Source organism: Coloeus monedula, assembly GCF_965178545.1.
Source record: "Coloeus monedula genome assembly, chromosome: 19".
Classification (NCBI taxonomy): Eukaryota; Metazoa; Chordata; class Aves; order Passeriformes; family Corvidae; genus Coloeus; species Coloeus monedula.
In genome coordinates, this window is record NC_138799.1 from 9,132,775 (window position 1) to 9,156,619 (window position 23,845).

The 23,845-nt window shown below is 44.8% G+C and overlaps 1 protein-coding gene across 1 annotated transcript in view; it reads right to left on the bottom strand.

The window, feature by feature from the left end:
* Positions 1 to 5,061: 5,061 nt before the first annotated feature.
* CACNG4 (calcium voltage-gated channel auxiliary subunit gamma 4) overlaps positions 5,062 to 23,845 on the bottom strand; it is a gene marked incomplete at both ends in the record, with an annotated part of 39,500 nt that continues 20,716 nt past the window's right edge. The window contains 3 exons of the mRNA XM_082294002.1: positions 5,062 to 5,600; positions 6,432 to 6,572; positions 11,883 to 11,966. Coding sequence (XP_082150128.1) covers positions 5,062 to 5,600; positions 6,432 to 6,572; positions 11,883 to 11,966 — 764 coding nt within the window. The remainder of the gene's footprint in view (positions 5,601 to 6,431; positions 6,573 to 11,882; positions 11,967 to 23,845) is intronic.

Consider the following 23,845-nt stretch of genomic DNA (forward strand, 5'->3'; position numbering starts at 1 on the left):
GAACGTGTGTGTGTGCTTTGGCTGGCAATTTTATTTTTCGGTAGACTCCCACCCCGCTGTATATAGCTGGCCATCCCTGCTGCCCCTGTGACTGATCCACAGCTCCGTGCTCCCAAAATACCGCCGGCCGTGCCGGCTGTGTCACTGGGGAAAGCGATCCCCTGGCTCTGGGAGCACGGACTGCCAGCTGAAGGTCGCGCTGGATTGCAGACAGGTGCAGAGCTTCTCCTTTCCCTTTTAGTTTCAGCACTGCCCATGTCTGTTTGTTTGCTCATTCCAAGGAAATGCCACATCCTCTTTTTTCCACTTTCCAAAGCCCGTCTCTGCTTCCCCCCTCCTATAACACCACCACGTTTCCCAACACCCCTGCTCACAGTGGGGTGGCCACAGCTCCTGGAGTCACCATTTACCCACAGACTTGGGATGTAAATGTGGGAAAAACCCTTATTTATTTCAGTCCAAGGGAATCAGCTTTGGGCCTGAGCTTTAAATGGCTTCACTACCACATGTCAGAGGCATTTGAAAAGATGAATCCTCTACCTCCCTCCAGATGTGCCAATTCACCATGAGCCTGGGAGAGGTGGGTAGAGACAGGCAGCCAGTCCTCATCTTTGTAGACAGTCTGGAGGCTGAGGAACTGGGAGGTGAAGTTAAAAGAAGCATTTGAAGAAGAAATATGGTCTCTGATTCAGGGATGGTTGGGGATGTCTGGGAGTAGGGAGAAGCTGCTCAGCTGCTGGCCCATGTTCAGCACTGCTCGTCCTGCTGGGATTTTGTGTGGTGATCACAGCAACGCTGTGTGGAGCCTCAGCACGTGGGGTCAGGCTTCCTTCAGGCAAAATGGGCGAGATCAGGGAGAGGAGGATGCTTGAGGTGAGATCATAAGAAGCCTTAAAAGCTGGAGGAAAGCTCAGGCTTGGGGAGGGCACTTCAGAACACTCTGGATTGTTTTCCTCAAGGGTGGTTTGCAGTGGCCTCTGGCCACCACACCAGGCTCAAACTGGGCACTGAAACCACAGTGTGTGTCATATGGGACAAGTTTAAGCTGGAAATGAGAAGGTTTTTCTTACTTTCCAACCAAATAACTGGGAATATTGTGAAGATATCTTATCTTGGAGATTTTGTGGTCTGTGGAACCACAAGGATAATTTTATCTCCTCTGAAATATTGGCTGCCAGTAACATGGCCAGCTGCAATCAAACAGTGAAAAACATGAAAAAATAAACAGAAATCTCAGCTCAGAGAATTTGGAAATTAAAAACCTATATACCTTTCTCCACACAAAACCAAATACATTTAAAATGGTTTATTTAAAAAGTAAGGATTGAGTACATCATACATGGTTGTGATTATACCAGTAGAACTGAAGCACAGTGGAAATAACAATTTAGACCTGCAGACAGAAATGTAGCCTCAAGGGACGTGATATATTAGCCCTTGTGGATATGTGATCCATACAGAGAGAAAAGGAAATAGAAAAAGAGTTTATTGTTAGATGTCTGGACAGCTGAAGTGATTTCTCCTTTTACTCCTATTGTGTATGAGAAATGAGGAAGAGAGAGCTCATGGTATACCTGAAACTTTGTTTCTTGGAAAATCATATCTGATCCAATAGCATTTATTACTTTTTTAGTTCTGCTGCTACAGTAGCCGATTATTGTTAATGATATGGTTTTATGGTTTTATCTGCAGGCCTTGCTGGGAAATGGGGCTCATTTGTTCGATGCTGTCCACGGAAACCAGAGAGATGTGGAAGAACAGATGATTTTTTTTTAAACTATCACTGAGTGGTTTCAAAGTCTGAGCACAATCTGACTCTGTTCAGATAGATCAACCATGGAGCAAGACTGTTCATGGGCAGGAATGCTGCAAATTTTTCAGTTTTGTCAGAATCAAAGTTTTCCATGGAAAAGGACTGGGTTTTTGAAGATTTTTTTTTTTTTTTACTGGAATTGTCAAATGAATTTTTTTGGGTTTGGCTTTGGTTGAACAATTTACTGCACTGAAACTTAGCTGCTGCATTTTCAGTTGCAGCCCTTGTTGTCCCACAGGACAAAAGCTCTGGTCCGTGTTATCTCCCCATGCCTTTGTTCCCTGTCCAGACCCCATGAGCAGCCCATGATCCCCACTCCAGCTCCATTTCTTGAAGGTGCCTGCTGGAGAAGGAGCAGATGTTCCAGCCTGGACCAAAACAGGGCATCCCTCTTGGAGAGCTGCTGGACCCAGCCCTGCCCTGGGGGAGGAAGCTCCGGCAAAGAGCAACATCCCAGAAAGCCCAGCAAGACTTTTCTTTGCCAAAAATACTGCACGTGCCTCTGCAGGTCTGAGCTGGGCTGAAGAAAAACTTTGGACTTTGGCTGGAATCAGATGGGTGGTTTGAAGCACATTCACTGGAGAACGATGACTAAAAGAACAAAACCCACACGTGGAGCAAACCTCACACTGTCCACTTCCAGTTCAAGGTACATGAGTTTAGAGAAACAGCCTATATCTAACTCCTGGTTTTAAAGGGAATGGTTTTATTCTTAATTACAGTAAACACGGATGAGGACTTAGTTCTAACTATTAGTTTATTAACACAGTGGGAAACAAATATTTCTGGGAAATTGCACTTGAAAAATACATTGACTATAATTAGATGTAAATTAATTAGCACTTAGTATGACACACTAATGAGACAGAAGGTTGGTTTTTTTCATTGCAAACTTCTACTTCTATCATAGCTAATCAAAGTATTTTAATATTACGAAGTCTCAAAAAGTAGGAAATAATTTATTGTTTGAAAGCATAAAGATTCTTGTAAAAAAACCTTTCATCAAGAACTTTAATAATTTTAGAACCCTTTTATGTTGTCCTAGCCGAAAAGTAGGTAAAAAAGTTTTCTTTTCTGCCTCTGTTTGAATGTTTTTTAAAAAGCTTGTGTAACATCTTTCTCCATAGTGTGTTGATACAGAAAGTAGCACAACATTTTCTACTTTTAAGTCGTTCCCATTGCTCCATTCGCTTTAGCTCTCAGAATTCAGAGGTTTGAAAAAAGGATCCCAGCAGAGTTTTAACCTGAATGGAAACTCTTAATGAGCAGGGATGAAGGCTCCAACCCACCTCTGCCAAAATAACGATGTGGCTCTGCCAGGCTGAGGGCCAGGCAGAGATTAACAGTGTCTAGGGGAAGACTCTCGCTTAAAATTGAGAATTGTGTCTTGGTTCTTGCAAGGAGAGAGGCTTGAGCAGGGTTTATCTGGGGCGAGAGGGGATTCAACTTGCTTTTTGGGATGTTAAGGCAGTTTCTCTGGGATTTCCCTGGAGGACTTGGTTCCACTAGCTGAAAGCCTTGTATCCAAACCACCACTGAGTCTCTGGCCCTGGGGCCATCATAGGATAAATTAAGACTAAAGAGGTTTTAACAGTTTGGCTGAGATCTCCCACTACCAGTGACTCAGACTTTCCAAATTATGGAATTTTTCTTGTCACCACTTGTCTAGTCTTCTGCTAGCAAAGATTTTCTGGGCAAAGATGATGGGGATATTCAAAGGAATTTACAGGAATTAGATGCTCCTCTCTCACTGCATCTAATTCATCTGAGGGGAATCGGGCACCTCATTCTCATATGGCTTGGTTGAGTGGTCACTAAAATCAGCATGAGTACTATTAAATTAAATTACCTTTGAGTCAGGACCTTGAACTTTGAGATCCAAGCCTAAGTGTAAAAACTGAAAGCAGGAATTTATAAGAAAAAAAAAAAATATTTCAGACTCTTTCAAAAACATACAGAAGCAAAGGGTACAAATTAGTTCCCTCCTTACGTGATGCATAGAGTTTGCTGTGAGCTCTCTGCACGTAAGTAGAGGCATCATTACAAAATAAATTAAATTAGGTCGAACCACCATTTCCATCTAAAAGCAACTATACCTTGCACCATGCGGCACTTAATTAATAATAAAAAGAGTTTAATAAATATCTCATAAACTGTGATTATTTTTTTTGTTTTGTTTTGTTCTGTTTTAAAAAATACAAAGTTGTCATCTGCTCTGTTAACACTTGGCTCCCATTGCTGTGGGAATTTCGCCAGTCCAGGCGCATGAGCTTCTCATTTGCTGACGCACGTTGCTCAGAGATCTTCGTTTCCAGTAGCGTTAGTGTTGCACTTGTGAAGCAGTAAGGAAATAGGAATGCGGTCTCAGGGGAGCGGTGGCTCCGCGGCTGCCCCGGCTCAGCCCTGCTCCTCGCCTCACTCTAGGAAGTCTCTAGGGGCTCCTGACAGCCAGCACTCAGCACCTTGCCAGATCAGGCACTAGGGCTCGTCGAAATGAGAATTCAAGTTTTCTAAACGTTAGGCAAGAAATGATATTTGCAACTATGCTCGAGTCCCACCTACTTTAATCTTTTCCCTTTCTAGGTGTTTCAAGACGCACCCACCCTCTGCTCCTCGGCCTGCATTGCCCCAAGGGATACCTTACCCCAGGAATGGGAGACCCCCTTCCCACCCCACTGGGGAGTCTGTAATGCTTAGTACATGGGTGCTCTACGGTTTCAGTGGCACAGGTCAGTTTTAGAAAGTGTTGCCTTCAAAAATATTTTCTTTTTTTTCTTTTTTTTCTTTTTTTTTGAAAGAGGCAAAGCTTACGCCGTGTCAAAGGAAAGTGGCTCACTTGATGAGTAGTTCATATTCATCCTTGGGCTTGGTTAAAAATTATATTTGCAAGTTTGTATTAAGGGATCTCAATATTAGAAAAAAAAGTTGTACAACAATTTTTCTGTAATCCTTTAAAACACACTGGTGGCCAGTCCTTTGCAGTTTCTCCAAGACTGTGTACACACTACAAAAGTGCAGGAACATGAACTGCCTTCATCTTGTGACACCAAGAACGGAAATCAACAAACTCCAATTAGCTTCAAAAAAAGCTATGAGCATGTAAATATCTTTATGTTGGTCCAGAGGATCTCCACTTGCTACCTCAACACATGCCACAATTAAAGAGGTGAGAGGGTATTTTAACATCGCTCCTGACAGATCCACCCTGTTTGGACATCTCTTCAAAAAGCACGAGGAAGGAAGGTGCTTCAAACAGGTGTCGTTCTCCTGTTGACCATGTTCACGTGGAGTCCTTCCTTAAATTCCTTCTGGAGGAAGTTGTGGACCTGCAGGAAACTGGCTTCTTGGTCTGCGTTGTAGCTGGCAGCCGTGGTAACTTTCAAAGGCTCCCTGGAAAGGGTGTACATGGAAATTTCGTTCATGGGGATGGTGCCTGCTATCTTCATGCCAACCGGAGAAATGTCCCTGGATGGAGAAGGCTCCGTGGATCGGGAGCTGGATCTGGACCTCCGCCTCCTGTACCTATAGCTTGGCATCCTGGCATAAGGAGAACTGGAAGAAGTCTTAAGGAATTCCCTCTTGGTCTTAAACCTCAGCTCTTTGTTCTTCTCAATATAAATGTTCACAGCCAGAACACCTATGGTTTCGGCCACAATAAAAGACAAGGCTCCAAAATAAAAAGACCAACCATAGTTGTAATGGTTCTTTTTGTCCTCATCTCGCTTGTCACTTGGGTCACCTGCATTGCTCGATATGTAGACAATGATCCCTATGATATTACTTAGACCTGGAGGAAACAAAACATAAATCAGTGGTTATGTGCCTGGGGAGATAAAATTCAAGCCACGTTACTTTCTGGACCTGAATGGCTCTAAGACTGGGACAAGGAAATTTTATTATATTTATTTACTCTTACATTTATCTCAAGGTTTCAAAATATTCCTGAAAAACAACCAATAGATCAACATATGGGTCACGCGTGCTCACATGAATCCCCAAAATACTCAGCAGGACTTTTTCCCATCTCTTCACTGCCACAGTGGGAAAGAAGAAGCGTATGGGAGCTTGCTAGTATTGTTAGTGGGATTCTAACATCCAGAAGAATGATAAAAATACATTTGGAGCTCAGGGCTATGGCTGTTCACCTTGATCAAGATAAGTTCTCTTCCATCTTGCTGAATTTTCATCTAAATGCAGCATGCTTAATCCAGGCTTCAGGGAGAGGTATTAACAATGGGGCTGACTCTCTCAGATGTCTCTAGTGTGAAAAACAGGTTCACCTATCAGAGGTGAATGTTTTCTGCCTTCATATTAAAAAAAAAGGCCCTAGGTATAAGAGATGCCTGATTCATCTAACGTTTAATACATTTTAAATAGTGTAAAACATGCTTGTTACCGAATTTCACTTCCTTCTGCAGGAAAACCAAAAGCTTTTCTAGAACATACTTGTTGTAGGGCTTCAAGAGCAAAATTTTTTCTTGAGAAATTTGCCTGGTGTGGTTTTGTTAATGCCCTCCGTTCAGGAAAGGGATGCAGAGAAAGCACTGCCAAGGAGCTTTTCCACAGTCTTTTCCAGTTGAAAAAGGCAGGACTTCTTAAGAACTCAATTTAAACATACCTGCTGCAACAAAGAGAATCCCAGCGCTGAGAATAATGTTGTTTTTGCTGTTGTAAATCCTTCCTGCTCCGACACAGAGTCCTCCCAGCAACAGCAAAATTGTGCTTAGGATGGGGAACACGCTGGAGGCACGGACAATGCCTGGAGGGAGACAGGTAGGAAAGGAAGAGAGACAGTAATCATTTCCAATGCCTCCTTGGGTGGAAGCATGGAGATTAGAGTCGCAAAACCCTTGCTTTTTCCTAAAATCTTTAAGAAGAATGATTTAATAGAACCAGAGAATTGTTAAGGTTGAAAAAGACCTTTAAGATCATCAAATCCAACTGTGAAACCAGCACCTCCACCATGCTTAGCACTAAACCATATCCTTGAGTGCCACATCCACATGTTTTTGAACATACTCAGGGGTGCCTATTCCCGTGCTTTATAACCCTTTCAGTGAAGAAATTTTCCCTAATCTAACTTACTATTTTTTTTAATTCCTTTTTGCTAGAATTATCACCGATTCTGCATTTCTGGGAATGTTTTTGGGATGATGAGGCCATGAGGTGGTCAGTGTGACAGACTCTCAACTGAGTGGCTTCAGTCTTTTGAGCTTTCTCCCAGGAAGTCCAGTGTTACTGGCATTTTCTGATGCCACCGTGTGCAGAATATTTCTGGCAAAGCATGAGGTAAGTGACAGTAAGACCCAGCATCACGCAGGGAGCAGCAGTGAAAAATTCATGAGCTGGCTGTGAACCCTACAACGTTTGGGACAGCTGGAGCAGACGGATCTGTTCCGTGGTGCACACCCAAGGTGAGCAAATTAGAGCTCTTGAAGTCAGCAGCACCCATGTTGCCAGCAAGCACGGCTAATAACCCCTTTTTCTTTCGCTAGATATTAAGGACATCAAAACCTTTCAGATTTCTAAGGAAGGAATTTTAACAAGTGTATCTTAGATGTATGTGTTTAGTTTCCTGACAGCAAAATAGTCATTTAAAATTCTGTATGCTTCAGTCCATTCACCAGCGTGGGCTATAAAATCCCCCACAAAAATATTAAAACACTACTTCAAGCCAGCTTTCAAAGTCGGGTCACAACAAAGAGTAGCAATCGACAGGGTAGTGGCAGGGAAGGAACAAAAGGGCTGAGAAAAAATAAACAAGCATGAGAAGAGAGATGTCTGTATTGTAAAAACCATTCAGGTTTAAAAGCTGGCAGGGGTTCCTGAAAGGCAGAGTGAGGAACCGAGTTTTATTGCTCTAGAGAGAGGATTTTTTTTTTTTAAAGTCGGGGAGATAAGGTGCTGAATACTGCTGCGGAAAACAGGATCACTCTGAAGTCGGGGAAAGGCGAGAGCACAGAGGGGAGCCCTGGTAGTGCGAGGGGTGCCAGGCTGGGGGGGATCCCAAGGCGAGTGAGAGTCGGGGCTGCTGTCACAGTGGCATGGAAATCCCACAGCAGACTGGGAGGCCACGGGCACCCCAGGGCTGAATGAATGGAGAGCAGAAAACGCGATCTGGGCCGCTGCGGTGCCGTGACCGCCGCGGTCTCTCCGGGTCCATTCTCCTGGCTGACACGCACAGCGAGCGGCGCCCGTTTCCCCGGGGGAAACGGGCAGATGTTACAGCTGCTGCTTTCTCATTTTGCTGTCGATGGCCGTGGCGTTCCCGACTCAGTGAATCGCTTCCTAACGATTCCCCTGGTAACTGGTGGCAGAGCTCCCAGTGGCTGCGGGAGGGACAGGGCTGGGGGGCTGCACCAGCATCGCTCTGTGTGCCCTGCACGACCCCGGAGCCCCCGCTCGGCCCGGGCCTTGGAGGGAGGGTGCAGACACAAACCCAAAAAGACAGTTCCTGCCTGGGAAGCTTCTGCCTTTATCGATCTGCAACAGCGAGAAAAGCCCATCCATTCCCAAACTAGCAGCGTCGCTGCACGTGTCCTTCACAGATGGGGCTTTTTCCAGCCGGATCTGAGCCCAGTCCAGGCGGGTGCATTGCTATTCAGACAGCGTCTTGCAGGAACTGCCAAATCCAAGTGATGCGGGTGGGTGTAAGGTCTCTGGTCAAAGCCCGTTGAGAGGTGAGAGCCTGTTCCCTTGTCCTGGGTGTACCCTCACGTGTGTGGTATGAATTAACAGCACTTTGGCTTTTGGGTCAGTTTTTACAGTCAATTATTAGAAAAAGATTCAAAGTCAGTCTCTGCTGCTGGACATTAAGGCACCCCAAATCTCTGTCTGTTTGTGCCCTGGCTAAAGGCTTAAAATCTCCTGTGGCCCACCCTTTATGGATGTTGTTTCCTGTACTTTATGGTCATGCTGTTTATAATGATTCCAGTTAAGTCAAAGAGCTTTCCCAAAATGCTTCAGTGATATCATTGGAAGGAGCTTGTCAGACATGCCAAATGTAGGGGGTGGGTTGTTCCATTTGTACTAATAATCTCCAGAGATGATTTTTCGGTAGTAGGGAATTATTGCGAAGAGAAACAAAACACACAGTGTTCTCTTCCTGAAAAACTCCACAGTATATTTTTTCTCACAATATGTACTTTTAGCTCCATAATTTCAAAGGAAGCTCATAAGGTACCACGTAGAATTTACATATGTCTCCTGATACTGGTAATAAAATGACAGCACATCAAAAAGCATTACGGCAATCTGGTTTTTGCTTTCTGCCTGGCTTTTTCTCCCCCCTTGTTTACCGTCCTGTCGGTTTGCATCGCCTGCTGTGCTCCGCTATGTGTGGTGACACCTCCTTCGGTGGAGCCGCGGTGCTGCTCCTCCCCATGGGGCTGCAAACCCTGCTCGGCTCGGGTTTTTAATCTCCAGAAAGGCAAGAGCCGAGGGAATGGCTTTGAAAACAGGATGCTCTAGCATGCAGGGAAGGAGGGATAAAATTGTAGAGATGTCCCTGAAACGGGGTGCCCTTGCTCAGAGCAACAGAGCGCCGACATCCCTAGCGCACAGTGAGGATGAGATCCCCCTTCTGCAAAGGGAGAGGTGCTTGTGTTTCCTGTGATGCTGGATGGGAGCAGCTCGGGTTTTGTGTGCCCAAAGGAATGCCGCAGAGGAGGGAAGCGGGAGAGGAGGGAAGTCGGGGCACGTTTGCCGCTGGGGATGCGGCAGCAGCCCGGGGACCGCGCGGGCTCTCCGTGCTGGCAGTGGGACATCTGCTGCTCGCTGGGGCCCTGCACAGGCATGTGAGGGGGATGTTTTTAGACATGCAGATTGGCGCGTGTTGCCACGGGGAAGGTTCAATAGAAAGGGTCTTGTCTGAGCTCCTCTGCACGTGTCAGTTGTCACCGTGCTGTCATTCGCTTGGTTTTGCAGGGAGCAGCTTGAACACCAAAGGGCAAAATCCAAACTCCTGCCTCTACCCACACCCTGGGCCAAAGTCTCCTAAAATGAGTCGGTTTTGTCCCTGATTTCCATGGGGTTTTCGACCAGGGCTCGATCCTGCTAGCACTACAATGTTTGCATTTCTCTGAAGCCCAAATTAAATTGGGGACAGTGGTAGAGGCTGAGACCCCTCACGCTGCTCTTTCAGGAGCACGAAATACATGAGTGTTGGTGCCTTTGTCTAAGCCAGGCAGGAAAAATAAGGATTAGTCCCAACATGTCCCTCTGAGAAACTGTGCCAAGAAATGGCCAGAAATAGTGGAGAATGATATGGAGCCAGTAGACTGCAAAGGCGTTGCAGAGGGCAAAAATGGGACGGAAGCTCTCACGTCCCTTTGAAACAGGATGCAAATATCCTCCTGTCTTAGACAATGATTTGGTCCCTATTACATATAGGTATGAGGTCATCTCCTTTGGATTTAGACATGTAACCTTTCAGTAATCTCTAAATCAACTGTATGCATGGGAAACTGCAGTTCTTCTTATGAAAGTTAAAGCCAAGGAGCCTTGTCTTCGTGCAGACTCTGTGAGATGAGCTCTGCTCTGTGGGGGAGACACCGGAGACTGATTCTGCAGAAGACATAAAGGGTTGGACCAACTTGTTTTTAAGGTCTGTACTTAGTCACTTTTGCAAACAGCTTTTAGGAACACTCGTCACAAGCACACTTACAAACAATTTACCAGTCTCATGTCTTAATGTGGAGCTGGAGACCGTTTTTCCCAGTTCTCACTTTTCTCCATATAAAGAAGGCAAAGTGTACTTTTATCAAGATGCTACTTAATTCCTCTTCCATTTTACTAATAATGTTTGTTTCCTAAAGCTGACTTGGCATCAATTTAACATTAGTTCCAAGGCTTTGTATGAAAGATAAATGCAGCTGTGCTCACACTCCGCCTGAGCTCTGAAATTATGTCACCTGGGTGCTATGACTGATCTAAATTGACAAGAGCAAAGAGGAAAAAAACATCTGGGCTTTCTAGTGAGGCAAACTTTTTGGAGATTTTTTTCCTTCTTCATGTCTTAGCAACTAGAAGTTGTTGCCCAGAAGTGAGCAGAAGGGCAGAGTGGTTCTAGAAGTGGTGTTTCAGGTAATTAATATTGTAATTGAGGAGTTCTCTGCCTTGCCAGCGGCATTGTTCCCTGCTCCCTGATTTCCCAACATCTTGTGAGCTGCAGTTCCTCTCCCTGGTAAAGGGCACTGCCTTCAGCTTGGCTGCTCAGCTCTTTCGTTCAGAAGGAACAACAACGCAAGGAGTCCTCTGGGGAAGGGGAACCCAACTTCAGCTTTGCAGGTTTCATGGTTGGGTTCCAAGACTTCCCATCAGCTGAGAGAATGGTCACGTGGAGGAGGTGAAACAATTGCCCTTGTTTCAAGCACCAGGTTGGTGGATGAAGCCCCTTCTGGAGGGAATCACATGCCAGCATGGAGCAGCAGTGGGTGGCTGGCCAGGCAGGGAAGCCACAGCCCCTGTTCATGCTGGGCTTTTGCTGTTAGCTGCAGAAATTTCAGATTCCTTCCTACAGTTCAGTAATTTCACTGTAGGGGAAGGTGGCTCAGCAGCTGTTACAGGCTGAGGCTTGAGTAAGGGTTGGGTTTAAGCATTAGGTAAATCTTCCTAATGGGCTGGAACCCACTTCTCAAACCTGTTTTGTTACACTAACCCAATAAATACTCCCTCTGTAAAATATCCTCGCCAATCTGGGCATGATAGCTGTAGTTTTCATTTGAAAATTTGCCATATGATGTTTAGAGAATGGACACCAAAATCATGAGCATTACTCTGGCCGAAGCAAACCCTTGGAAAAAATCCTTGAAACTCCATGGCAAGAGGGTTGAAACTAGGTGGTCTTCAAGGTCCCTTCCAACGCAAACCATTCCATGATTCAATGACTATGAAATTGGGGTCCCCAAGGGTGATGGTTGTGTCAGCTGCAGCATGAACTGGACATGTGCCACCACTGAGCTGTGCAACCCAGTTTGGGCCAGTCTGGCAGTGAGTAAAACTCTACAGAACAGACACCTAGGGAAGCCTCTCAGGCCATATCTGTGTGTTAGGTATCACTGTCACTCACGGAGAAGGTATTCGGAGCTGTCGTGGTCGTAGTCATTGTCTTCAGGGAAGTGGTTGATTCGGAAACAATGTCCTTTGTAGATGCCTAAATGAAAACAAAGCAAACAGAACCCATAAAGAACAGAACCAGGTAAATGTGCTTTTTTTTACCTGTCAAGAAACCATCTTTAAAGTAGTGAATTTTGAGCAGATTGGGCTGAAGGAAGGGACAGCCAGGATTCCTGGGCTCTTTCCTTCAGCCACTTATATCATTCTCTTGAGTTTTTTAATCTCTAAGTGCTTCACTTTAGCAGTGCCGTGCTTATCTTACAAGCATACTGGGTTTGCAAATCTTCTTTTTGTTCCAAGAGTGGCCGTCATGCTGAGTCCCTGCTCCATGGCTGGGGCTCTAAGTGCCAATCTTGCTCCCATCACCCTTCCCATCTCATGCCAGTGAAGTGCAGCCTTCCCTTATCAGAGCTGGTAAATGCTGAATTGTCTGAGGCCTCTTCAATTACTCTCTAGGCTGCAAAAACAAGTCTATAAATCTCTTCCTCCTGAAGTTTAAGCCCATATGTCCCACTCAAGGTTGGCTCAGCTTTTAATAGCATATTTGTTTAGTTAACTGGGAGCCTGTGCAGTAAATCAGGGCACAGTGTGCACTCCTGATACCTGAAGGGACAAAGCTGCAGCTGACCGGACAAACCCCTCGCTCGACTGGACACTTCAGCACTTTGTCCACGTCGGTAAAGCTTTCCATGAGCATTTTGTGTTCTTTCCCATCACAGTTATCCACAGTCTGAGCTGGAGTTGGGTCGCTGTGGCACAAGGAGCTACGTGGGGACCTCTCCCGAGAGAGCTTCCTGCAGGAGTGAGCCCTGAGCTGTGACTGTGCCGTGGTGCTTTCATTATTCATTAACCAGTGCTCTCCTGCTTAGGAACACATCACCCAGGCTGAGTTATCCCTGCACAGGAGCCTTGGTGCTTACAGCTTGAGCTGGCAGAAGGATTTAAAACCCATTAGTTAATGCTACTTTAACAGAAGCACAGCTGCAGTCTGTAGGATATAAATGTGGATTTATTTCACTACCTATTACCAATGATTACGAAGATCTCAAAAGAATTACTAATCCGGAGGATTTAAATTGCACCCTGTGAGTGTCAACTGCAGGCTTGCTACTACAGCGCATTTAATTCTTCCAGTAAATGATGTATCGGCTCTAATTGCAGCAGCGGCTCAGGCTTTCTCTGCACGGCACTTCAAAGGCTGGGAACAACATGTAAGTGGCTCATGTCACATCTGGAAGTGACACACCTGTCCTGGCTGCCAGGTGGGGAGAGCACTTCAGCTGGGACTGCTCCTGCTGAGCCTGTGTGCCTGAGCATCCCCGTGATGGCCATCACTGTGTCTGTTGCTCCTGACAGCTCTTGGGCATGGCAACCCAAATCTCAAGTTTTAAAGATCCCAGTGCTTATTTTCATGGCAGTTCACGCAATGAAACTGAATCATTCCCAGCATTACAGAGTCTCTGAGACTGGATGGTCATTTCATTGGGTCTCTCCATTAAGGCGTGCAATTTACCGGAAATACATTCAGAGTGTGATTTTTATCCTCTCTATTTATTAAGGAAAAATCTAAATAATCTTCCCATCCTAATTTCCTGTGGAAATAGGCTTTCCAATGACTGTGCCTATGTGTGTATAGGTAGGGCCATCTCTCAGTCTGTATACACTTCTCTCTCTGTAGGTATTGTATTCTGTGTCCTTCTCACACTGACAGAAGGCAGGGTTAGATGGGATATTAGGAAGAAATTCCTCCCTGTGAGGGTGCTCGTCCAGAGAAGCTGTGGCTGCCCCATCCCTGGAAGTGTCCAAGGCCAGGTTGGATGGGGCTTGGAGCAACCCGGGATAGTGGAAGGTGTCCCTGCTCATGGCAGGGTGTGGAATGAGATGGGCTTTAAGATCCCTTTCAACCCAAACCATTCCATGATTCTATGATTCTCCAATAAAAGTTAAGGTAATTGGTTGAATTTATCCAGAGCTGATAAAAAAATAGAAGTATCCCAGGTCACCAAGCTCCCAGTGCAGACAAGGGAGATGCCTGAAGGAGAGAGCTCTGTGCACCCACCATAAGCTCCTTTTGCACGTTCACAGAGTGTGGACATGGCAACAGCCCAAACAAACACTGCGGTTTCAGAACACTGCAGTTCCAGAACTTAACAGACAAGAAGTCTGCAAGACTGAAATGTTCCCCAAGTCTCTTGTACTGCAGCACTGATGGACTGATGGAGGGGTTTGGGCTCTGTAAAATGGTCCAACATAATTAAACTGCTGAGTGAAACGGGCCCCTCAGCAGAACTTTCACAGAGGCCATGAAGCCATTCCTTCCACCGCAGGGCAGGAATGCACCAGCAGGACAGCAGTGATGAGATCTTAATTTCCTGGCTCTTATATTTAGAGCCTCTCACATGAAAGAGTATTAGCAAGACTAGCAGAGGCAAAGAACAGGATAACCACACCTCCCCCCCCACTAAAAAAAAAAAAAAAAAAAAAAAAAAAAATTCAAAATCTGGATGAATTTGAGAGTTGTTTTTATTTTCAGATTTTAGGAATTCTGGGATTGATCATTATTGATTGGTCATTATTTATCTGGCTAAAATATAGAAATAGCAAATGACTGTGAAATTTGGACTTGTATCAATGCCTAGGAATCCAAAATATTCTCCTCAGTATTTTGATGTAGTTCAGACCAGAGATACTGGTTCAAGGTCCTCTTTAACGTCTGTGGTATTTGATAACTAGTAACAGCAGCCAACTGGATAACTTTTTTCTATAAACTGAACAAATGCAATGTAATTCAGCAGCAGCTTATTAAACTCTCAGTGAGGCTTGAAGTTGCTATCAAGAACCCTGGTGATTTACAGGGTATTGAGGCCTCTTTCAATCCACAAAGTAGTATAAATAAAGGCTTGCTAGGAAAAGTAACAATACCTCTTTTCTTCATAATGATGGACTTTGAAACTCAGATTTGGCAAAAATTAAAACTAGCTGGAGAAGCTACTGAAGCAGTGGTCAGCTCTAAAAGCACAACAGCAGAGTCTGAGTTGTATTTATACATTAAAAGTAAGAACAAAGCAAAGCTGGGATTTGGTGGAATACCCATCTCCATGCCCTGGCACGTAAAGCAATGCAAAAAGAATAAAAGCCCTGGAATGGCAGAGGTGGCAGAAAAGGAAATGCCTCAGTTAAACTCAGTAACAACCATTCTGCAGCATCTGCACAAGGTCTGGGCTCCTTGAAGCTCTTCTCGAAGGCTTCTCAGCAGCTGCCTTGAAGAAATATGTAGGCAAACAAGGCCACTGGTCCACAGTCACTGAGGCACATGAAGCCATTTCCCACCCCAGGAGGTGATGTGGGAGAGATTTTCTTCCTTGCTTGAGTTTGGAGATACAGTCCCTTATATCCTTGGGACAGGAAGATGGAATATTTAACTCATACTGCTGTACCCACTAGAGAGAGGTAAATAAACTGGAATCACTGCCTAACAGATACTAAAATATTGAGAAGCACTTCTGGATACCTCTTGAGAGTGAGATATAATATCCCACTGAGATGCTGTAAGTATTACTCCTTTCTTTGAATGATTACTGATATGTTTTTAATGATGCTTTTAGAAATACAAATATTAGAATGTATTTTTTTCCTTCACAATAACAACATCTTTGTTCTGAATTTTGAGCCAGGACTTCAGGATCTGTGTTAATTATAATGAAGAGGTAAATTTTCTGAAGTGTTGTTGATGGTGTAAGAACAACTTTTTTCCACTGGTTGCAGCACACTTAACTGTATGCATTCAAGAACTAAAAAGCATTTCTGACTTGGTTCTACTCTGTGTTCAAGGGCTTCTCTGGCAAGGTTAGTACTTCCCAATCTCACCAAGTGTTGTTCAGACAACTATAATTAGAGTGTGATGTACTCGGATAACGTGATAAGGGAGGGAACTGTAGTGCCTAAGTGAAGATTAAGCTTTGTTTTGGGGTTTGAGATCTTAAAATACATAGAGGTTTCAACAGCAAATCAAAGTAGTGATCCCAAATTCTGATGACATACTGCCTTCTCCTTGCTCTTTCTCAAATAATCCTTTAATAATCCTGCCTCTGCCACTGCAGATTGCTCACTGGGTTTTTATTTTTTCACGACTGAGACTGAAAGTTAATGCTTAGGGTGCAAATACTTATTAATTTGGTGGCCATGCATTACATGATCCCGTTATTGTCCATAACATCAGCCATGTCTTTGAGAACAGCCATTTCCTGTGATTAGTGTTCATACATGACAACATTCCCTGATGCCCTGGAAGTGTTTGCACAAATCAGCACTGGAAAGCAGAACCCTCAAGTGTCTGACAATATTTGTCAACACAAGGCTGTACTTTTGTTTTCTCCCTGACCTAATCCTGAAAACTCTACACAAAAAGATCTTCCCATAGCATTGCTGCTCTGTTGTCATTTAAAATAGGTTTCCAGCACTCCAGACTCGAGCAGCTCTGCAGCAGAGGGCCCTGTATGCGGGGGACTTCTGTCAATAGCAATTTTTGTCTCCCTGTGCTGAGCAGGCACTTACAGGAGGCGATATCCGATAGCTGTGGGAGACACTCGAGGAGAGAGGGGCCGAGCTGCTCCCTCCTTCTCCATCATCTTCTGCAGAGCTACTGCTCCATTAACTGTTGCAGCTGCCAGCCCTCTTTTTGCAGTAAAACGTTGGGTGTGGGACCTGGTAGAGAAGCCTTTCTTGTTTTCTCATGGGACACCAGACATTTGCAATGTCTTGGATCAAGCTCTCTCCTGCCAACATGCCACATTCCTGCAGCTCTTGGGCAGCTGTGGATACTTGGAGCACACACATGCACACTATTAATAGTGTGAAACAGGGGATTCTCCCAAAGGAGTTGCACCAGTGGAATGAGGGCTGTGAATGTCAGCTGCAGAAGTGGTCACTTGGCTCCAGCAGTCACCTGCAGGCAGGTAAATACACCCACAGTCATCCACCCCAAAATCCCACCAACCAGCCAATTTCTTTCTGGCAAATGTGGGACTTCTGGGATGGTTTGGAGATATGGAGCAGAATTATTTTCAGGATCATTTGACAGCAAGTGCTTGTGGAAACAGGGAATACAAGTTGAAAGGAGCTGACTGTATATTAAAAATAAGGCAGTTAGTAAGGTACCATGGGAAATTTGGACCAATGGTTCTGCTTGTTGCATCTATTCTGTGATTAAATACTGTGCCTCAGTTCCAGAGCCGACTGTCAGCCTGATTTACTGCAACACATGAATATCTGAATGTTTAAATGACAAGTTTTCTGAATATATCAGCACAGAGAAGGCTGACTGACAGATAGCATCACAGACCACAAGAAAAGCATGACATGCAGAGTGGGGCTGTTGTAACAGAAGTTGCCTGAACACAGTGTCCATCCCAGCACGTCATGCAGGACTGGGTTTCCTTAATGGCATGGCTTTACACTTCCCTTGGACATCAGTGCAGAACCTCTATTTATAGTGAGTGAGAGTGTCTCAGTGTTGGACTCTGCCAGGGGAGAAGAGAAACAGTTGTGTATTTTTTTCCTTAGGAGGATTTCTCTGCTGACAGGTTCTGAAGCCTTTTGCTGAGTGATTTGAGCAATAGTGAGCAAAGGAGATCAGACATGCCAAAAAATGTTCATCTCTACACAAATATCTATCTGTGCACTGTGTTCATTTGTTTGATTTTCCACCAGTACAGCTCCCCTGTCTCACTGGACTGACACCACAGTACACGCAGCTGCTGCATTCGCTTTCTTCTCATTCCTCTTGTAAAATAACCCTCAAGAAGAGGAATCGAGGGTGCACCTCCTTTTACTTTCAAAACCTGCTTTGTGGTGCTGGTGGTCAAATGGGCTATTCTTGTCCTGAGCTCTCCCCTCAGACCACAAGGAACAGCATTAGATTGGAACGGTCTATGTTAAACTGTCCCAAGTTTGATTATTTGTCTCCTGCTGGTTGCTGAGAGTTTCACAAGCCTGTCCTTAAGTTACTCGAATGAGCACAGATCCCATGAGCCTCTGCCTGGAGATGTTTAATGCTGTCATTATAAAAGAAATCATGAACTATTGATGCAGGTCATGTGCAAAACACACCTCATGTGAATTTGCTACACCACAATGCTGCTGTGAGCCGCCTTCATCACCGTGGAGGATGGAGCCAGCAGCAGAAGAAGAAACCTCAGGAGGTTAAATACACATTTACTGGGTGTCTGCCTTTGAAAAAGTTTGGCTGTTTTGAGAGGTGGAAACTTCAAAGCATAGGCTGTTTTTGAGACAGATTCTGTCTGACACCTCCGGGGTCCTGCCAGTCCTGGAAATTTGTCCCCATGACAGTTTGTATTTTTGTTCCATCCTGATGAATTTGATGAAGATCACTGCTCATACCTGGGGTTATTGTCATACTTTTGCCAGGGTAGGTCCTGTTTCCAGAAAATGCTCAGAACCTAAAAACATTAGGAGTTTATTCCCGTAACTGTGGGCTACAATGTACCATAAACCAGCTGGGCAGGACAAGCTGCCCGTGTGTGTCATGGTCAGGCCAAAGCAAATTCAGCTCAACTGAGTCTTTAAAAGGAGTTCATCCTTACTCCTAACCATGTTTCTCTACAGGTCTTGAGACTGTGAAAAAAAGAATCTTGTATTTCACTTATAGAAGTCCTTTCCTTCTTTCTCCGTCTGTCATTCCCTAACTCAGAACTCACTTGTTTGTCATTGCAGGGAGTGGAACTGCCTACTTATGGGCCAGATTCTGATTTCACTGCAGTAGACTCAAATCTGTCTCACCCAGTGATATCAGAATCTGGCCTACTCCCTTTTGTTTGCTTCCCATCTACTTCCCGGGCAGAAAGAAAATTATTTTAAAATGTTGAAATGTATGAAATTTGCCCCACTTTCTTCCTTAGGAGCTGTCATCTCAAACAAACCCTTTGGGTTCTTCTTTTGATCTATTTTCAATTGTCTGGTGGGCAAAGCAAAACTCCTCCTCAAGTCTCTTATTTTCTTATCTTCTGCTGTGACATGAATTTCCCCTTTTTCCAGTCCTCCCCCTCCGCTGCCTACAGACCTTCCACTGCTCAGAGCTACCTGGCAGTCCCCTCGGTGTCAGGTGAGGAACAACCAGTCAGGATTTGATGCCTGCTCCATTTTGCTCCTCTTTAAGGCTTTTAAAGGCAGAACACCTTCCCGGTGTGCTCAGTACCTCAGGAGGGCTCCGAGGAGCTGGAGGAGACGCCAGAGCAGCTGCTGCTGCTGCTGCCCATGCACTGCAGAGGAACTGGGGCTGGCAAGGAGCTCTTGCCTGGTCTTTATTCTTAGTGCTCCCCATTCCCCTCCAGCCTGGTAGAAGCACGTTTTCTCCAGGAGTAGGTCTGGGTTTATCTTGTCATCTGATATGCTCAGTCTCACTGTTAACCTCACTCCATAAATGCTCCCTCCTGTATTTATTGTAGACTTTCTATGAGAGAAGAGACTGTCTTATACCACCACTCTCCAGTATTTAGAATATTCTAATCTGCTTTCCCCAACTTGCCTGCACTGTGGCAGTGCTTGATCTGATTCCCTTTTGCTGTCCACAGCCTCTCCCTGGTGTTCCTAGACAAAGCCCTCTCTGTTGGAAGCAGAGGCCGCTCACAGCCCCTTCTTTCACCACAGTCCCACAGAACGAAGGCTGTGCTGCTCTGTTGCTTGCATTGCTTTTTTTACAGTGGTCTTAGACTGCAGTGGAGCTCATGTTTGGTGTGGCCGAGGAGCCACCTCCAGCGTCCCGAGTGCCAATTCCACAGCCGCAAATAGCAACTGGCAAGGTTCCCACTTGGGCAGTTCGACCTTCATGTCATAACCACCCCTTTTAGAAAACTCCTGAGTTTCCTGTGGACCAGATGTGATGCCTTAGCTGACCTCCTCCAGAAGCCAGGGGATGCACACTATTTCCCAGAGAAGTTGGCCCCATAGCAGAAGGTGAACCTTGCTTAGGTGGTAAAGAAGTCCACTCTTCATGGAATGACAGAATGGTTTGGGTTGGAAGGGATCTTAAAGCTCATCTTGTTCCACCCCCTGCCGTGGACAGGGACACCTTCCACTAGAACAGGCTGCTCCAAGCCCCATCCAACCTAGCCTTGAACACTTCCAGGGATGGGGCAACTCTGCTGTTCGGGGGTGACTTCTAATTCTGGCAGGAACAATTTTACTCTTTAAGCAAAATACTCTTTGTTATTTTGATGTTCTGCAATCCAGGATGCACCAAACACTATTTTATACAGCCTGGTAAAGTATCTCCAGATTCTGGATCATCTACACCAGAATATATCCCAGGAAATGCCTACAGAGGCTCAGTCACTTATAATTCGTGTGGAAAACACACAGCCTCAGCAGCTGACCTCCTGTTTTCAGCTGGGCAAATATCATCAAAGATGTCATGCATTTGTATTTCTGTGTAAGAAATGAACAGATTCAGAAAAGATGCTTTGCCAAAGATGACTTTCAAATTCTATGACAGCCTTTTGTTCCACTATAAGATTTTGAGACCTTGAGTGATGTTAGAAAACCCGTGGCAGCAAAACTCATTTCCCAAAGATTCACCTTACCTGCACATCTGGGAGCTAATAAAACACATCACAGTGTCTGGCTGCTGTCCTTTGAATTCTCTTCAGTCATTACAAAACTGCTGCCAAAAGTACTAAGTGTCCTTGTGCTACCACAGTGAATACCAATGGTACCCGGGAAATGCAGGACAGCAGCAGAGTAGGGGAGAATTGGGTGTTAAGTGTTGGTTTAGGCTACTCAGTTTCCAGTTTCTTCAAATGTTTGTTTCATAAACCATCATTCTGGCCATGGAATTAATGACTGAGGTTATTCAGCAGTGCTCCTATCCCTTCCCAGCTTCCTTTCCTTGGCCAAGCAGCAGATAATGGAGCGTGCTGTGTAACTCCAGGAGCGCTGCTGAAGGGTCTTCCTACTACCATTTGCAATTTTCTCCTTATCAACCACAACCTCTCGTGCTGCTGCTTGGATGGAAAAGTGGGGGAAATTTCAGGGGATCCTGGTTTAGTCTTTCTTGTTGTTCCTTTTTATGGAACTTATTGAGGGAATGGCTCTGTGTTTTCTAGGAAGAAAGACTAACCAACTTCCAGCCCTGATGTTCAGTTTGCATTTCGTAGATCAACTGCACAGGGAAATAGGGGCAATTCCTCAGCCTGGGTATGACGTGGTTGTTTTGGGGCAACACTGGTGATGCTGTTTGAGGAAGATTTTAAAGTCAGAGATAAGTCAGCCCTGCCACGGTGAGTGTTCTCATGCCTGGCTCAGTCCCAAGAAACTGTCAACATTTCTAGTTTGTCGTGGGGTTGTTAACTCACTTCTCTGTGTCTGCTTTTCTCTCTACCACCACGGCCCACACTCGCTGTGTTCTGCCTTCACACCTCATCTCGTCCTGCATCTCCTGCCACAGTCCTTTATCCCGGCAGCCCAGAAGTTTGTCTCACCACTCACTTCCATATTTTGCTCTGCTGCCACATTGCTGAGGCTGTTTCTGGGTGGCTGATATAATCCTCCTTGTCCTTTTAAAGTGAATTTGGAGCTTGGATAGAAACCTCCATTAGAGTTCTGTAGTTGGTTTTTCTACCTTAGCTAAAATTAGTCTAACACTTGAGGAGCCGGTGTTGGCTTCTTAGGTGACAGCCTTCATCCATCAGAGCTCTGAACTGAGAGTCATCCTCCAATGTGTTTCCAGCTCTTACTTACATTCTGGCTCCAAACACCTTAATTTAAAGAGGTACTTAGTAACTGGCAGTGCTTTTGGCACAGTATGTCAGAGACTGACTTGTTTTTCTCAACTGTGAATGGCCCCACAGTGACCATCACCACTCCAACACCTCAGTGCGGGAAATAAATGGTGCTGGCCTGAATGCTAGCCAGGATTTGGACCAATATCTATTATTTCCCCCCAGTATTCTTGACCCTGACACAAATTGAATAGTCCAAAGTCTGCTCATCCAGGGAGGCTGCTGCCAGTCCATCAGTCATTGTGAGAGGGCTGAAGTCCCAAACTGTACTGGATGCAGTTCTGAGAACAGACCCTCGTTTTGCCTGGTGAAGTTCACATGCTGCAAAATGACAAATCATGTTTATTTTCACAATGTCAAACTGTGCCTTTTTCCTGTATTTGCACAATTGGAATCAAGTTTGCCTTAAGGGGTAGTTTGGTCTTTATCCATATGGTTTCCCTTCCTTCGGTAAGTCATCAGTTCCCCCTCATTAACATGGTGATCAACTGGATGGTTTCACCTTTTAGGATGACAGCACGTCTACAAATCCTGTCTCATGGCTCAGAACTTCCTGGGAGGGTGAATTTAAGGAAATGGACATTGATGTCTCTTCAGAGTTTCTACTGAGTTTATAATTTGAGTCACTGTCATGGTCACCTCTGGGGTGCTTCTTGAACTACCTGAAACACACCCAGTGCAATGTGTGATGCTTAATCCCCTGTATTTTCTGCCACTTCAGCTTTCACACATGCACAACCTCCAGCTATTACCTTCCTAGTCTTAATTTCTACTTTTAGACGCTCTTAAACTGCCATTTTTTTCTCCATTTTCTGAAACATTTTCATTTCACATCAGGCAAGGTTTGCAGCTGGCATACAGCTGTCTAAAACTTAAGAAACAACTCTCCAGAATGAGGACCTGGGTAATCCTTCGGGATTTTTGGAGTAACACACACAGGGTGCACCTGGTGTCTTCTTCTCTAATGGAAAAACCTTCCAGATCTAGTCAGTAGAAAAAATGATTCATATTAATGGTTCATACCATTGATATTTTATTAATAAGGTGATGCTTCATAATATTGATGCAATCAATATTGAGAATTTATTACTGATGGTTCTGATTGCTGATGGTGAACTCTCTTGGTTTAGCAGAAGCTTGCAAGGCACTAAATAATTACCTCTCTGCATTAAATGAGTTATTGTCTGCTCCAGTAGCAGGGAATGTCTCTAACCTGACATCTAGAGCTGAACTTCCTTTACAAACTTTCTTTTGGCTCATTCATTTCATTGGCTCATGGCAAAGTTGGGTTTTTTTAATGAAAAAAGCATGAGGGTTACACTGGAAAGTAGTGATATAGGACCTTGCTAGTGAGGTGATTAGGAATATGCAGAATATTTGGACACTCATGGAATCTTGTAGTGATTCCACATCTCTTCAATCGATGGAGATTCATCATAAGATGGTGGCATTCAGAAAAATAGTTGGATATTGAAGAAGCAATAGGGAAATAACACTCCATAAACCATTTTAGTTGGAAGGAATGCTTGCAATGTGTCTGTCTTTGGAATGCAGTGACCTTGAGCTGGATCTCCATTCATTTTGGAGCACACAAATGAGTCTTCCTGGTTCCTCTGCCAGCTTGTTGAGTTATACATAGAAGCGAAGCCTCTAGAGATTGATCATGCACAATCAGTGATGTGGGGCAGAAACAAGGCAGATGACAACAGGGAATCTAAAGGTTGGGAGAAAGGCATGTAACTGCCAAACCCTGCTGATGGCTGGATTTGGGAAATGCAAGACAAAGGTTTCAGTAATCATCTGCATGATGTATTAGTGCGAAAGACACTCCACCAGGAGGGATTAGTGCTGTGTGGGTTGTTGAGCTGAATAGCCAGGGCTAACGTCTAACCTTGGGAACAAATAGCAGAGCTGATGGAGAGGCTGAGCAGGTTCCAGTGGGAAAAAAAGGAAAGGAACAAAAATATTTCACAATTGTTAAACCCTGGAAGGGAATATAAAGGCAGCATGTGGGATTTTAACTTGAATTAGAGTTACTACTGACTTGGTTATTCCTGATTCCCAGCAGTACGTGCAACCCAAGAGGTTCTGCACCTTCGTGGAGGAAGGTGGAGAGCAATGT